The sequence below is a fragment of the Urocampus carinirostris genome, chromosome 8 (assembly GCF_059441175.1).
Source record: "Urocampus carinirostris isolate Australia breed hairy pipefish chromosome 8, RoL_Ucar_1.0, whole genome shotgun sequence".
NCBI lineage: Eukaryota > Metazoa > Chordata > Actinopteri > Syngnathiformes > Syngnathidae > Urocampus > Urocampus carinirostris.
In genome coordinates, this window is record NC_142356.1 from 15,887,491 (window position 1) to 15,901,147 (window position 13,657).

The 13,657-nt window shown below is 39.1% G+C and overlaps 1 protein-coding gene across 3 annotated transcripts in view; it reads left to right on the forward strand.

Moving 5' to 3' along the window:
• pkn1a (protein kinase N1a) overlaps nucleotides 1-13,657 on the forward strand; it is a 49,605-nt gene that overhangs the window by 19,769 nt on the left and 16,179 nt on the right. For 2 of the 3 annotated variants that reach the window (XM_088341731.1, XM_088341733.1), the window contains exons 1-11: nucleotides 144-277; nucleotides 1,767-1,961; nucleotides 3,557-3,662; nucleotides 3,746-3,894; nucleotides 5,858-5,978; nucleotides 9,368-9,513; nucleotides 11,446-11,659; nucleotides 11,736-11,930; nucleotides 12,828-12,937; nucleotides 13,133-13,276; nucleotides 13,460-13,535. In XM_088341731.1, the coding sequence (XP_088197857.1) occupies nucleotides 236-277; nucleotides 1,767-1,961; nucleotides 3,557-3,662; nucleotides 3,746-3,894; nucleotides 5,858-5,978; nucleotides 9,368-9,513; nucleotides 11,446-11,659; nucleotides 11,736-11,930; nucleotides 12,828-12,937; nucleotides 13,133-13,276; nucleotides 13,460-13,535 (1,498 nt within the window). In that variant the 5' untranslated portion in view covers nucleotides 144-235. Of the gene's footprint in view, nucleotides 1-143; nucleotides 278-1,766; nucleotides 1,962-3,556; nucleotides 3,663-3,745; nucleotides 3,895-5,857; nucleotides 5,979-9,367; nucleotides 9,514-11,445; nucleotides 11,660-11,735; nucleotides 11,931-12,827; nucleotides 12,938-13,132; nucleotides 13,277-13,459; nucleotides 13,536-13,657 lie in introns of those variants that run through there. The other variant, XM_088341732.1, reaches the window with a different exon arrangement.

Sequence of the window (13,657 nt, forward strand, 5' to 3'; positions counted from 1 at the left end):
GGCGAAGTTTGCAGAGGAAACAGGAAAGGCCTGAGCCGCTTGGTGTTGGGACGGATATCCCTTCAGGAGCCGTGACCCCACCCCTCTCACTTTACTCTCTCTCTTTATCTCTTTTTATCGGGTTTCCCCACCTCCAAACAAGCCACATTTTTGGTCACATTCGGGCTCTTGGGGGCACCGAAGGAAAGAGCCTCGGTTCGCTCGTGTTTTTCGGATCATCAAACCTCAGCAAACTATGTGTTGGCATGGCGACGAGGATGACGAGGACAGCTCGGAGGTGATGTTTTGTCGGCTTGTTTGTTTGCTTTGTGTGTTCCTGTAAGGGCGAGTAGCGTTGGGGCTCACTGTGATTAACGCCCGGAGTGTTCCTACAGACAGTCCAGTTGGGACTTTGAACATGAAACAAGAGTTGCTTGTTCACAGGAACTGTCTTGTGATGAGCAAAGCTTGTCTGATCGTTATAATGATATTAACTGCTGGAAGAAAATGAACATTTTTGAATGCATGTGAATGAGATTATTTAGATGGCAACCTCCTGATCACTCACCTCTGCGTAACATATTCCGTGGACCAATTGCTTACGATTAGCGTACTGTGTGACTATTTGGAGTTAACCAATGTTTGTTCACGAACAGATTTTTTTCAAGCATTTTATGTCGCCTCCTAAAGTGGGTATTCACTTAATACTAGCTGTCAATGATTGTGGTTGGAGTTAGAGATGCTGCAGTTTATTGATTGGTCAAAAATGAGTTGTTGTCTTTGTGTTATACTTAGAAATAGATTTTTACAGTGATTCTTGCTATAACACTTTTTGCAGTCTTGAAAATTAACTGATTTGCATCATTGTGTTCTGTATTCTGATTAGCTAAACAGCATTTCTGCTTCTTCTCCGCCTGATGATTAAAGTAATTTGTAAAAAATGATTATGCAGTAACTTTATCTCTTGAAGATATGCTTCAGCCTATAAAAAGGGGTTGGTCTTTGGTTTCAGTGTATAATAGAGCATTGTTTTTAAAAGTGTTAATACTGTCAACAGGACAGGACATAAGCTCTAGCTTCTTTCTGTCAATTTGTTTTTTCTTTTTGTTTTTCTCAATTGTTTCATAAAGTTGATTTGAATTTCATAGTGACCTTGTTTTCGGATAAAGAGAGAGACACAATAAAAATTGTAAAACAAAAGTTTTTACTTCATGGATTTTGCCAGTCATGTGTTCTTCTGGATTGTAACCCGCAATAAACAAGAGTTCCGTGTATTTACCTTCTTTTCCCTAATTTCTCTTCATTATCACTTTTTAGATATCCTCCAATACACAGTGGAAATCAAGTCAGAGTGTAACATACTATCCTGCAAAACAATAGATGGAATTCGTTTGAGCAACAATTTGAATGATGGCGTTAAGCTACTTTAAAGTTAAAGAGATAATTAGAGCAGAGACAACATTACTTCAAACTATTTTGCCAAGAAATAAAACAGCATAGAAGTACCACGGCTTTACAGTTAAGATGAATTTAGAAACATAAGGATTTATTACTTTATTTGCATACCTTTTCACTTAACTTTTTATATGTACTTTTATCCTCTGAAATCCCCTATCATTATCTCACCCCTATCATCTCCTTCCTTCCATTACACATTACTGTTTCCTGTCCAACATCTTTTCCTCTTTTGCTGAACTCACCATCAACACCTTCCCCGACCAAACTCTGAATCACCAACAATATCATAGCACCCGGCACTCATTTATTTACACCTGTTTCTCTTTCAGAGTGACCCAGGAGGGCTGTCGGTACTGGAGCAACTGGGTCTGGACCAGAACTCCGACTTCTCGGACTCTAGCGTGCAACAGCTCCTGGACGAACAGCGCGAGAGGATTCGCCGTGAGATCCGCAAGGAATTGAAAATTAAAGAAGGGGCCGAGAACCTGCGCAGGGCCACCACCGACAAGAGGAACGCTCAGCAGGTTGGTTCAGATATTATCTCTCACTATGAGACCAAACATTTAAGGGAGTGCCTACAGTTGGGCCTGGGGCTCGCAGCTTATGCCATGAAATTGCCTCTAAGAAATTATCATTCACTACCAATCCAATTAAAATGGATAATTAATTTAAATTGCTGTCAAAGGCGGTGAATGTGTTAAATCAGGTTTGCTATAAAATGTTCTGTGAAAAAAAGTAGTCAACCTAAAAAATGATCATTTTCTGAAATTTTAAAACAAACTGAGTCCAAAACATGTGCAGACAATCTAATAAAACACCTAAAATATTGGTACTTCCGAGTAAAGATATGCTGTTCCACTAGGGCAGGGGTCTCCACCGTGTTGCCCGCAGGCACCAGGGTGCCCCCTGAGAACAGCTGACCAGTCATAAAAAACGTTTTCTTTAGTGGTTGAGTCTATTCAACCCCATTTCCAATAATTAACCTGGTAGTAACATAGTAACAACATTTTAGAAAATGCATACAAACTCGGCGCTCTTTGCACTAAGTCTCAAAATAGCTCTTATCTTGAAAAAGGTTGGAGACCCCTGCACTAGCAAATAATTTAGCTCATTATGAAATGAAATGAAGTGATCTGCATTTATATAGCGCTTTTCAAGTCAATGACTTCCCAAAGCGCTTTACATTGTGCTTCACATTTCCCAATAGCGGCCGTGATCTGTGCAGCCATGTAAGGCGCTAACCTGCTTATTGGGGGTAATTGGGGGTTCAATGTCTTACCCAAGGACACTTCGACATGTAACACGGACAAGCCGGGATTCGAACTGGGATCCCTTAATCCTTAGACGATCGCTCTACCTCCTGAGCTACTGCCGCCCCCATTTTTCCTTTTTCAATGAATTCTTTTAAGAAAATTTGTAAGAAAACTAGTCTTTTGAATGGGACAAACTTATCTGCCAGTGTTTCTATTGTTTAGTTTTTGCTGTTTATAGAAAGATATTTAGGTTTAAAGGAAAAGAAAAGAAAAACACGGATTTTGGTGTGTTACTGCATCCAGAAAAACACAAAACTAGCCCCTTAAAAATTTGCATCACAATATTTCTGTAAAATTATCCTCATAGAAAAAAACTTGGACTTCTTTGTGGACAGAGCATGGAATACAGTATTTGAAAAACATCCTGTAATAAGGCTTTTTGTGTATCAGGATTTGGGATCCAGCAAATCAATAAGAAACACAGAATTGCATGTAAATAACACTGCAGTATTTTATTTTGTCAGCCAGGCTCAGGCTCCTGAATACTCTTGAATTCGCATAGAGACAGGAAAGGCATTTTATATTTTCCTTCTTGGTGACAGCACTTCAACAGTAAGCGTCCAAGTTACATTTTAGTTTAGTGCTGCAGCAGCCACGTCGCCAAACTTAGAGCATGACGTGTGTTCTATTTGTGACACCACGTTTATTTGCAAAAACGACACTGAGGAAATATGGTAATTACCACTGCTGGAATGATAAATGCTAGTAGCCCAGATCAGGAGAAAGATTCCCTTGCTGTGAGGCTGGGCATTTCTTTCAGAAGGTTGTGAAGTGAGCTCTCTAACATTCTTGGATACATCCTACAGGTGGACAGTCAGCTTCGAAGTTCCAATCGCAAGCTAAATAACCTTCACGCCCAGCTCCAAGAATTGGACGCTCACATAGTGGTCAAAGGAGGAGATGAAAATAAAGGTAGGCTGTCCTCAAAAGTATTTGAAAGGCTTTGTCAGTTTATCTCTAGTTTTGGATGAACACCAACATTTCTCTTGTCCCAGATGAATGTCCTCAATCTCCTGGGACGGAGAGCCGAACGTCAGCGCACAAAGAGCGCATCGCTGCCCTTGAGCGGCAGCTCAATATTGAGCTCAAGGTCAAGCAAGGAGTTGAGAACATGATCCCCATTTATTCTAATGGCTCCACTAAGGTACTTTACTCTATGTTGTTGAGTTGTCGTGTGCTTTGGATGTATGTGCACAAAATAGAAGACGTTTTTTAACCCCTTACCGTGTCTGTACGATGTCACCAGTCGCTAAAATACATCATTAAACATATCATTGGAAGCTTAAACTTTTGGGATTCATTTCAAAGTACACTCATCACAGAAACAAAATACCCGAAAACTATAAAGCCAGCGGAACTCACCAAAGACGTCATCTTGCAGCCATCAAATTCAATGAAAGTACACAACCATGGCCTCCTTACATCTGCAGGTCTAGTGAATCCAACCTTGTAAAATATTTAATCCAAAACACACAATAATGACAACATATTAAAAAATATCAAGCTTAAAAGCATGCTGCTTCATTTGTAGTTTCTTCTTATAATTTGTTTTTTTTTTTTTTGCTCCGAAACTACCCTTTTAAAATAAACAGACTCGTAAGATGCCTTCTGGTATATCTGTTACCCTCTGACCTTTTGATTGACACCACTTTCGACCAATACCAGGCTTTTTTTCATGGTCCACAGCCAGCATTAGCCTATACGGGCTTGTTTGATAAAAGAAACATGGCCTCCTGTAGTTCCGAAAGTCTTCGGCCAGTAGTAACCAAATCGAATGATGATTGACACATTGGTTGGCCAATGAAAATCCAAACATAATTTTATGCCATTATCCGGGGGTGTATTCAAATGAGAGCCGAAAATAACGTGCACGAGTCAATCTGTGATTCATTTTTACGCACCATTATTACACGCAAGTGTGCTCAATCTATGATTTGACTTCTGGAAAGAGAAGTCAAACATTTACAACTCTTTCCCAATGTCTAAAAATAAGACAAAATATAATACACATTTGCAAAGATCCTCTCAGGTTTTCATATTTTTATTAATATTTTGATATTGGACTTATAAAATGTTCTAGATTATGTAATTTAACAGTTGGCATGTAAGATAGCCCTAGTGACTTACATTAGCTAATATTTGATAATTGTCACACTGACTTTACTGTAAGGCCATTATCGGATTTCCCCGGTAAGGCCATTATTGCACGAGAAATCTGTAAAGGGTAAGGCCACTTTGGCATAGGAAAATGTTTTATTGAATTATTCACTAATTAGTGATTATTTCAATCTCATTGTGTGGTATCAATTGATGATTTCAAAAATTAAAACAAATTAGGTGCAAATATTATTTTAAAAACAAAACTTGTAGCCTATTTCTGAGAAACCAATTACTGTCAGTAATGCCATTTTCGCAGGAAATTAATGAAGTTTGGCTTATATGACACTCAGACACTATGATAACCGTGAGGAACTGTGATGGTATGGTATTATTTTTTTAATTTACCACAGATATTAACAGTGATCTCTGAGGGCAGTTATATAAATTTTGTGTGTAACTCTATTTATAATAAGAGTTATATATTTTTATTTTTTGTTACATATATTATACTTTATTTATTAAGAAACAACAAGACAACAACCAAGAAGAAGCACAGATTTATACAGATGCATTTTTATAGGGACAATCCGACTTTACAGTGTCTCATTTTGTCTGCCCCCACCCCCTTTCCTTTCTTTTCGGCAGTAGCACAAAGCACAGCGGGAGAGATAAACGGAAGCATTTGGCTTCAAAGAAGCCTATGACCTACTCGTTACTTAACTCTGCAAATGTGCGAGTTGTGCAAACTGTTTTTATTTTGCCCTGAATGGAGGAAAAAAAGGTCACATTCCCCTGCCCGTCCCCTAAATGACTCAGTTAAGTTCACCTTCACAGTCGACAGCCTGCTGACTCAAACCCTGGAATACTAATCAGACAATGCATAGAATCTCTATCCTCTCAGATTCTCGCCACATTCTTCCCGCGAATCTAATCTATGTTTCACTGAGGGCAGGAACGATCCGGTATAAAGGTTTGACGATGTTTGACCTCCCTGTTTGCGCCATCAGGATAAGAAGATGCTGCAGACGGCCCAGCAGATGCTGCAGGACAGTAAAACCAAAATAGACATCATCCGCATGCAAATCCGCAAAGCTGTGCAAGCCACTGAGCACAATGACGACACGCAGGGTAGGTTCAAGTTACTTGGTTAGCAGGAGAACACAAAATTTACACGAGTGATTGCCTCAAACCTCTGTGTGTATGGGATCTGACCATTTTTACATTTAAAAATGACAAGAAAACCATTACAGTCAATAAACTCACCATTCGATAGATGTGGCTCATTGAAATGTTTTGTCCTTTTTGGGGCCAGATTAAAAAATCAATGTCATTTCAGCGTAAGTGACTGAGTTTATGTAAGGCAATTAGTGCAATCCTCTGAACAGCATTCAAAAGGCAGAGTTAATGAGTTCGGGGCAGTTGCCCTAGGATGAGCAATGCATTTTTACACCTACAGTAACCGGACACCAAGGCAGACAACAAAAAGTTGCCTGCCCAGCCATAAAGTTGCCTGCCCCATTTTTCCCAACTTGAAACACAATAAGACGACTAATCGCCAAAAAACCCATTGTTGCAAAGTATTAAGGATTGATAATCAGAATATATAACAGAAAAATACTTTAAAATTAAGTTTATTATAAATCTACTTATAACGTTCATTGCATGTATATGACATCGCTGTTTTCCATCTGCCATCAGTATGTTCCTGTTTTTACTCCTCTTCATTCATGCAATGTTTGCGTCGCGTTGTCTGCTGCAAGCCACGTGAACTCCTCTTTCCACGATGCTTTGAATGTACTTTTACTTTCAGTAGCGTCATAGATTTTGCTTCTTTTGAATCTTTCTTCTATGGCTGAGGTTTTGGCTTGATTCCTAACCACTTCTCCATTTTTCTTGTGTTCTCTCTGTGTCTACTTTGGAAAAAGATATGCAAATGCACGACCTTATAACTCGAGAGAGAGTCCGGAAGCACGAAGTTATTCGATGCAGGCTTCTGATTGGGTGCCGAGTATGCAAATTGGCAAAGGAACCAAAATTTGGTTCAGAATTTGAGTTCACCACGTAGGTGTTTGTTTGATTTGACATTGTTTTTATTCTCACTCATCAAAGTTTTGTTCCATTGACTCTAGAAACTAAACATGCAAGCGTTCACCAATGCGTTGATTGTTCTTAACTGAAGAGTCCAGTTTTCCCCAAATGGTTTGAAACCAAGCTATATTGAGTTACCAAATTTTTTGCGCTAAAAGGCAAACTGGATTATAAGGTGCACTTCCAAAATTTAGTCATTTGTGGTAGATTTTTTTTTATATATAAAGCACAATGGGCAATAAAGTGCATGGAATTACTACAGTACTAGCTAGGGTTACATAAAAAGTAAATAAATACATATAAATACATATAGATTAAAATAATTTATTTAATAGAACATAATTTAAAATTTTGACATCTGGTTTCACCACTAAAATTCATTCGTAAATGGTTACTTTTCTTTTATCAACAAACAATTACCATCTTAGCCATAAGAGGGCACCCAAAGACCAGTCTAGATGATTCTTAAAGGCAGAACAGTTACCATATGCAGTATCATTTATTTGTAACAATGCATTTCCAATTTCATCCACCGCATTTTCCAATATTTGAGGTACCCAGGATTATAAGGCGCAGTTTCAAATTTATGGCCAATTTTGAGTTTGTAGGTACGCTGTACAGTCTGAAAAATACAGTATTCACTGCCAGCCTGCATAAATGAAAAATTAAGATTTGACGTCGAAACACACCTCATTGGCTTATGTAGACATGAAATGTCGAAGGGAATTCAGTAACACTCATCTCCTTAGTAAAGTCACTGTAGCGTGCAATTCATTATGCAACATCCTCTCGATCATGCAGAAAATCCGATTTTTTTCTTTCATGTACTCTGGACAAAAAGTTTTTCTCATTCAATGCCACCATGGGTCTTCACATCTTGAAGTCAGAGTTGTTGTTTTTTTCTTCCAAGCCGTGCTCCCACATAGACGGTCTAGAGCAGGGGTCGGGAACCTTTTTGACTCAAAGAGCCATAAAAGCAAAAAATATTAATTTTATTTTGGGAAAGAGCCACACCATATATTATGAGACAAATTTACAAAATTGCTAAACCCGCACCCCAGACAAAAGCTCAGTCTTCAGCACATTTATTTTTGATGATTTGATAAAAATTATGAAAAGAGAATAATGCCAGAGCCCCTGTCCCAAATTCAACAAACAGACCACTTTAAACTTGTCTCTTTCTTGCAATTACTCAAGATCGGTTAAACTCCTTTTGACCCTTTTTTTCATACATATTGGTTTCAAAACCAGTTGCAAGCAGTTATTGTGTAAAAACGTCACAACATTCTGCAAATAGGGAGCCTGATGAGCTCACTTTTGGCGCAGATGGCGTAGGGCGAGAGATGGGAGGGAGTGCTTGCGCTTTTTGCATGGCTCCACCCATCCCTCCCACTCACCCAATCAAAAGACTAAGTTCTCTTCCGGTGTTTTGGCGTATTTACAGTGTGTTCTGTGGATTCATCATAAGGTATCTGAACACTGAACACAGATTATATAGTGAACTTTTATATAAAGGATTCTTTAGCGTTGTACAGCCAAAACGATTTTTTTCCCCCCTTTTTGTGTGACACCTTGACTGTAAATTGTAGTGAAAAACGTGCCCTATATATACTGCGAAGTAACGTCGGCTGCTTAGCTTTGGATTGGATTTGCGTGTACCTGAATAGGATGAATAACTCAAGTTTCGAACAAGATAGAGATATTTTGCATGCAATCAAATTTGTCTCTGAGCCATAGATATTCATAGAAAGAGCCATATATGGCTCGCGAGCCATAGGTTCCCGACCCCTGGTCTAGAGTTATTCTGGTTTATTTAAAGCATACACACTCACCCCCACACACAGGGGAGTGGGTTGTGTGTCTAATGTACACAGACAGTCTCCAGGCACCACACCCCCTGCAGGGGTCATCTAGCGGAGGCCATGCTCAAGGCAGAACACCTTATTAGGAGATAAAGTACGCATAAACCACCTCTACTCCCACCGCTCTTATTAAGCCCCTCTTCATGCATTATGAACCCCTCCTAAATCACAGACAGTACGGTTGTATTCATAATCATGATCAACAGCTGGAAGTAGATTTCCTTGGTTTATGTTTATCTTCTGCGTTTTCCTTTTTAATCTTGGGAAATTTATCTCCAAGGACCCCCTCAGATGTGGAATATTATAATATTATGGGATTATTTTACTGATGTGAAGTTATGGTGAATGACAAGTGTGCAGTAAATAGATTACAAATACGCCTCTAAGCTCTGCTTGTGTATCTTTTCTGTACCTAATCTGTAACACTTACTGATGTTATCATCACTCAACATGCCTCCGGTTCTGCGCCTATCTCATTGAAACAGTTACTGAGCAAGCGAATCGGGGCTCTGCATTAAGTGAAAGGTAACGGATCGCAGTAACAAAATGTTTCCGGTGTCACTGCAGGCAACCACGACATGTGCGGAGTGGAGCTTCGCATCGAGGAATTGAGGCATCATTACAGGGTGGAACATGCTGTTGCTGAGGGGGCCAAAAACGTGCTTCGGCTCCTGGGGGCCAGCAAAGTTCAGGACAAGAAAGCGCTTTCTGAGGTATGAAGAATACATATCTGATCAGTGCCAAAAGGCTAATTGTAATAATGAAATTATAGTACACGTCGTATTTGTTTTATTTGTATTGTTTTGTGTTTAGTTACTTCTAAAACTTTTAACGGATGCATTTTATTTAAAATTGTGTGATTGTTTCTCTGCACAAAAAGCACTGGTGGTGCATCTTACTAATGATAATGCTGACGCAATGGCTACCATCGGTATGTAGCGATGCTCAGTGCGTGAGAGTGCTGCAATTGGTTGCAGCTCAAGCACACCTGATGCTAATTTTAGTTGCTAATGTTAGTGGCACTTCCTGGACTGAGCCCCTTTTTCACAACACAGGGTTGGATTATTCAACTTCTGCTTATTTAGCATCAGAATTTCTACTTTGGTTCATCATTGATTAGTTGGAATGCTAAAAATCAAAAAGCTATAAATTAATCTGCCATTGTTAAATTCATTCTGCGCAAATCTTTGATGATGGCAATTATCCAGGACCAAAAGTATGAGCATCGATACATTTACATAGTCCATAATGCAATTGGAAACCAAATATTGCCTGTGATTTTTTTTTAAAATCCATGTAAACGCCCACAGAAATCCGATAAAGGCCTTAGTCCAAATGCAATTATTCCAAACACAATGGTTGAGTTAGCACGTATATTAGTGCACGTATATGCATTAGAGTAATCCAATTGCTTGTGTGCATGCGCAATTTCTCTCTTCTGAGATATTATTTGCCGAAAAGCACTGTGAGACTTGAAACACACGCAAACCTGCCTTACTCGCTAACATTTTCTCTGATATTTCCATTTTAATTTCTGTCTCCTTGGCGAAAAGGCCATAGTTGCATCCATCCACATGTAGTGTAAGTCTATGCTTTCGGCAAGCACATACGAACACACTGGATCCGTCTGTCGCCTGCTATAGACATCAGACATCGTCATTGACAGCATTTTTTTTAGCTGCGAGATGCATTTTAATACAGTCTGGCATTTTACACTGAAACAGAAGCTGATAAATGTTAATATTTGAACTATCTAGGCTTTTGGTTCATCTATAATATTTTTTTAATCTACTCAATGTTTTCTTAATTTCCTCATGCTGAGGGTTTGAGTTTTTCTTGCCTTCATGTAGGTTCTACATTAGATGATGGTGTAATAATAGTCTTTAGTCTGTACAGATCTTTGAGACTTCTTGTGATTAAGGGCTATACAAATAAACATGACTTGACTAGACTATAAAAGCTGACAACCACATAAAAGGAGCTGTATGTAATTTGGAACCTTTTTACTCACTGCCGTCATCTTTAGGCTTGTGTTATCATTGCAGCCTCTGTCAGCTTGTTCATGATGCGCGTGCAAGTACGTGCATTTGTTAGACGCGCTCAAATGGACTCTTCTTTTTTTCATATTTCTTAGGGTTTGGTTGGCATTTGGACTGTACTTGAAAAAAAGCATCTTTTTACTGCACTATCACAATTTTCATGCTTCACTTGCAATTACAAATAATAAAAATCCCGCGGAACAAGCATGACCTCACTCTCCAGCAGCCCACCAACCCGCCCCTCACTCCTCCTACCTATTGTGTTCCGCCCCGATCAGATTTGATAGAAGTGACATAAAAGCACATAAGCCCAGTGGAAAATAAAGTATAAGGGTTCAGTGGGGCATTGTTAACACATACTTAGTAGAGAAAATATTTAACTTTCAATTTTTTTAACAAAAGGCCGAACAGCCGACCACACCTTTAGGAATGTTTTTGGGGAAAAATAATTACTTTTCTTAAATACATTCAATATACCATTTAGTCAGTTATGCTGCTAACTATTTGGTAACTATGGTTCAAATATTTGCAAGTCAATCGACAGTATTCAGCAGTATTAATTGATTATTTTTAAAACTCACCAAGCATGTTTCTTCGCATGCACAGGCACAATCTCGATTGAGCGAGGCCTCCCAACGCTTGGACCTTCTCAGGGATTCTTTGGACCACCGTCTGGCCGAGCTACCCGAGGACCACCCCAAAGCCAACATCATCAAAGAGGAGATGGTTCTGTCCTCCTCGCCGGCCTTCAGCTCTCGCCACGGCGCCCCCTACATACACAACCAATACAGCACCCTCAACAAGCCTTCCCCTCTTACTGGTAGGAGGCCATAAACAAGACTAAATCCCATGAGTAGCACGATCTGAAATGAAAATGGATTCGATTGCGCCCTCAGGTACTTTGCAGGTGCAGCTGCTGGGCTGCGTGGGGTTGTTGGAAGCGGTCCCAGGGCGCAATAAAGGGACAGCTGTTATGTTGCCCTGCTACAGTCCAGGAGATACACGGTCCTTCATGAGGGGCAACAAGGGACTCTACGGACGGACTGGTTCAGTCAGCGGGAAAACACCCAGCAAGACAGAGGAGCTCTCGTGTAAGTAACACATGAACTTTAGTCATAATCTAGAAAGTCCACAAATACCAGATGTTGCAGTTGGATAAGTGTAATATCCGCTGTACGATACAGAGATCGGAAATTGTCACTCGAGGCTGCTGTTGTTCTTACTTCAGAGCTTACAAAACACCTTTCTATGAGAATGTTCAGTTGTCATTTCGCGCATGTGATCCTTAAACTATAAATGTGCTTTTTAAGAAAAACAAATGGCAACATACATTAAAATGAGAAATAGAAACGGAACTACAACCACATGTAAATATTTACAGAAATATAAATACAACTCAAATACATTGAAATTCAAAATATATATATTAAAATTAAAAATAAAAGTACACATAAATAAATAAAAATAAATGCAAAAAAAGAAACACTGAATACAAAAAATAATATAAAAACAATTACTTCATAAGCCATACATAAAATCATGCTAGACTTGTATTTATTTCAGACTGAAGATGCTGATATATTTTTATTGATTTAAACCTTATTTTAAATTTTATATCAATTGTGCTCGTAGTTGTTTGTGTATTCATGTTTTTTGTAATTGTATTAGTAGTCGATCCTTGTTGTTTTCACATTTTTAAATTTTGAGCAATTTCTGCTTTCTCTTTTTCAATAGCCACTGAATAACTTGGGAGATCTTAGCGAGAGAAAAAAAAAGTCCTTGACTAAAAATGAATACATATCTAAATAAATACAGTATACATCAATACAGCACAATGTGTTGCCTGATAAGGGTCAAGCAAATCCATATTGATTGAAATGATACCAAAGATGTGAGACGCGCTGAGAATTGTCAATACTTGGCTAGTTACCAATCTCGCCATCACGTTGTAGTTATGTTTACCAAATCTATTGTTTGTGTGCGTGTAGCCGAGGTGAGCGCCGTTCTCAAGCTGGATAACACCGTGGTGGGCCAAACAGCCTGGAAGACTGTCGGGGAGCAGGCGTGGGACCAGACCTTCACTGTAGAATTGGAGAGGGTCAGCCACACATGAGTATTCATGTTAATGCATACAGTATATTTATTAGTCATTTTTGGCTCTACATATAATGGCACACATCAAGAGTTTATTTTGTAAAATCTCTTTTTTTTTTACTATTTGTTTTTAGTTTAGTTTTAGTTTTCTAGTTCTTGTTATAGACGTTGGCTAAAAACACTCTTTTCAATGTTGTAGTCAAGGGAAATGGAGATTGCTGTGTACTGGAAGGACTACCGCTCTCTGTGTGCTGTGAAATACCTGAAGCTTGAAGAGTTCCTGGACAACCAGAAGCACACCGTTCAGCTAGAGCTGGAACCTCAGGGCCTTTTGTTAGCTGAGGTACAACACATTCATCTCACATTCCATGCAACTTTTTACACTTGGTCTCATTGACGGCCATGTGCGTCAAACATCACTCTTTAAGTGAATTTAGTGGAAAAAGAAGATCTCAGCATGAATGAAACATTTGTTTGCTTGGACTACAACACAGGCTCAAATGTATCTTTAACACATGCTCACCAGGTCACATTCTTCAACCCAGTCATTGAGCGAGTTCCTCGCTTACAAAGGCAGAAGAAGATTTTCTCCAAGCAGCAAGGTAAAAATATCAGCCCTCCAACCACTTATCTGATTTAAATACTTTGAGTGAATCTTTGATGACCAGTGTTGGGAATAACGCAACGCAACGGGGTTTTTTTTTCAGTGACTGAATAATCTAAC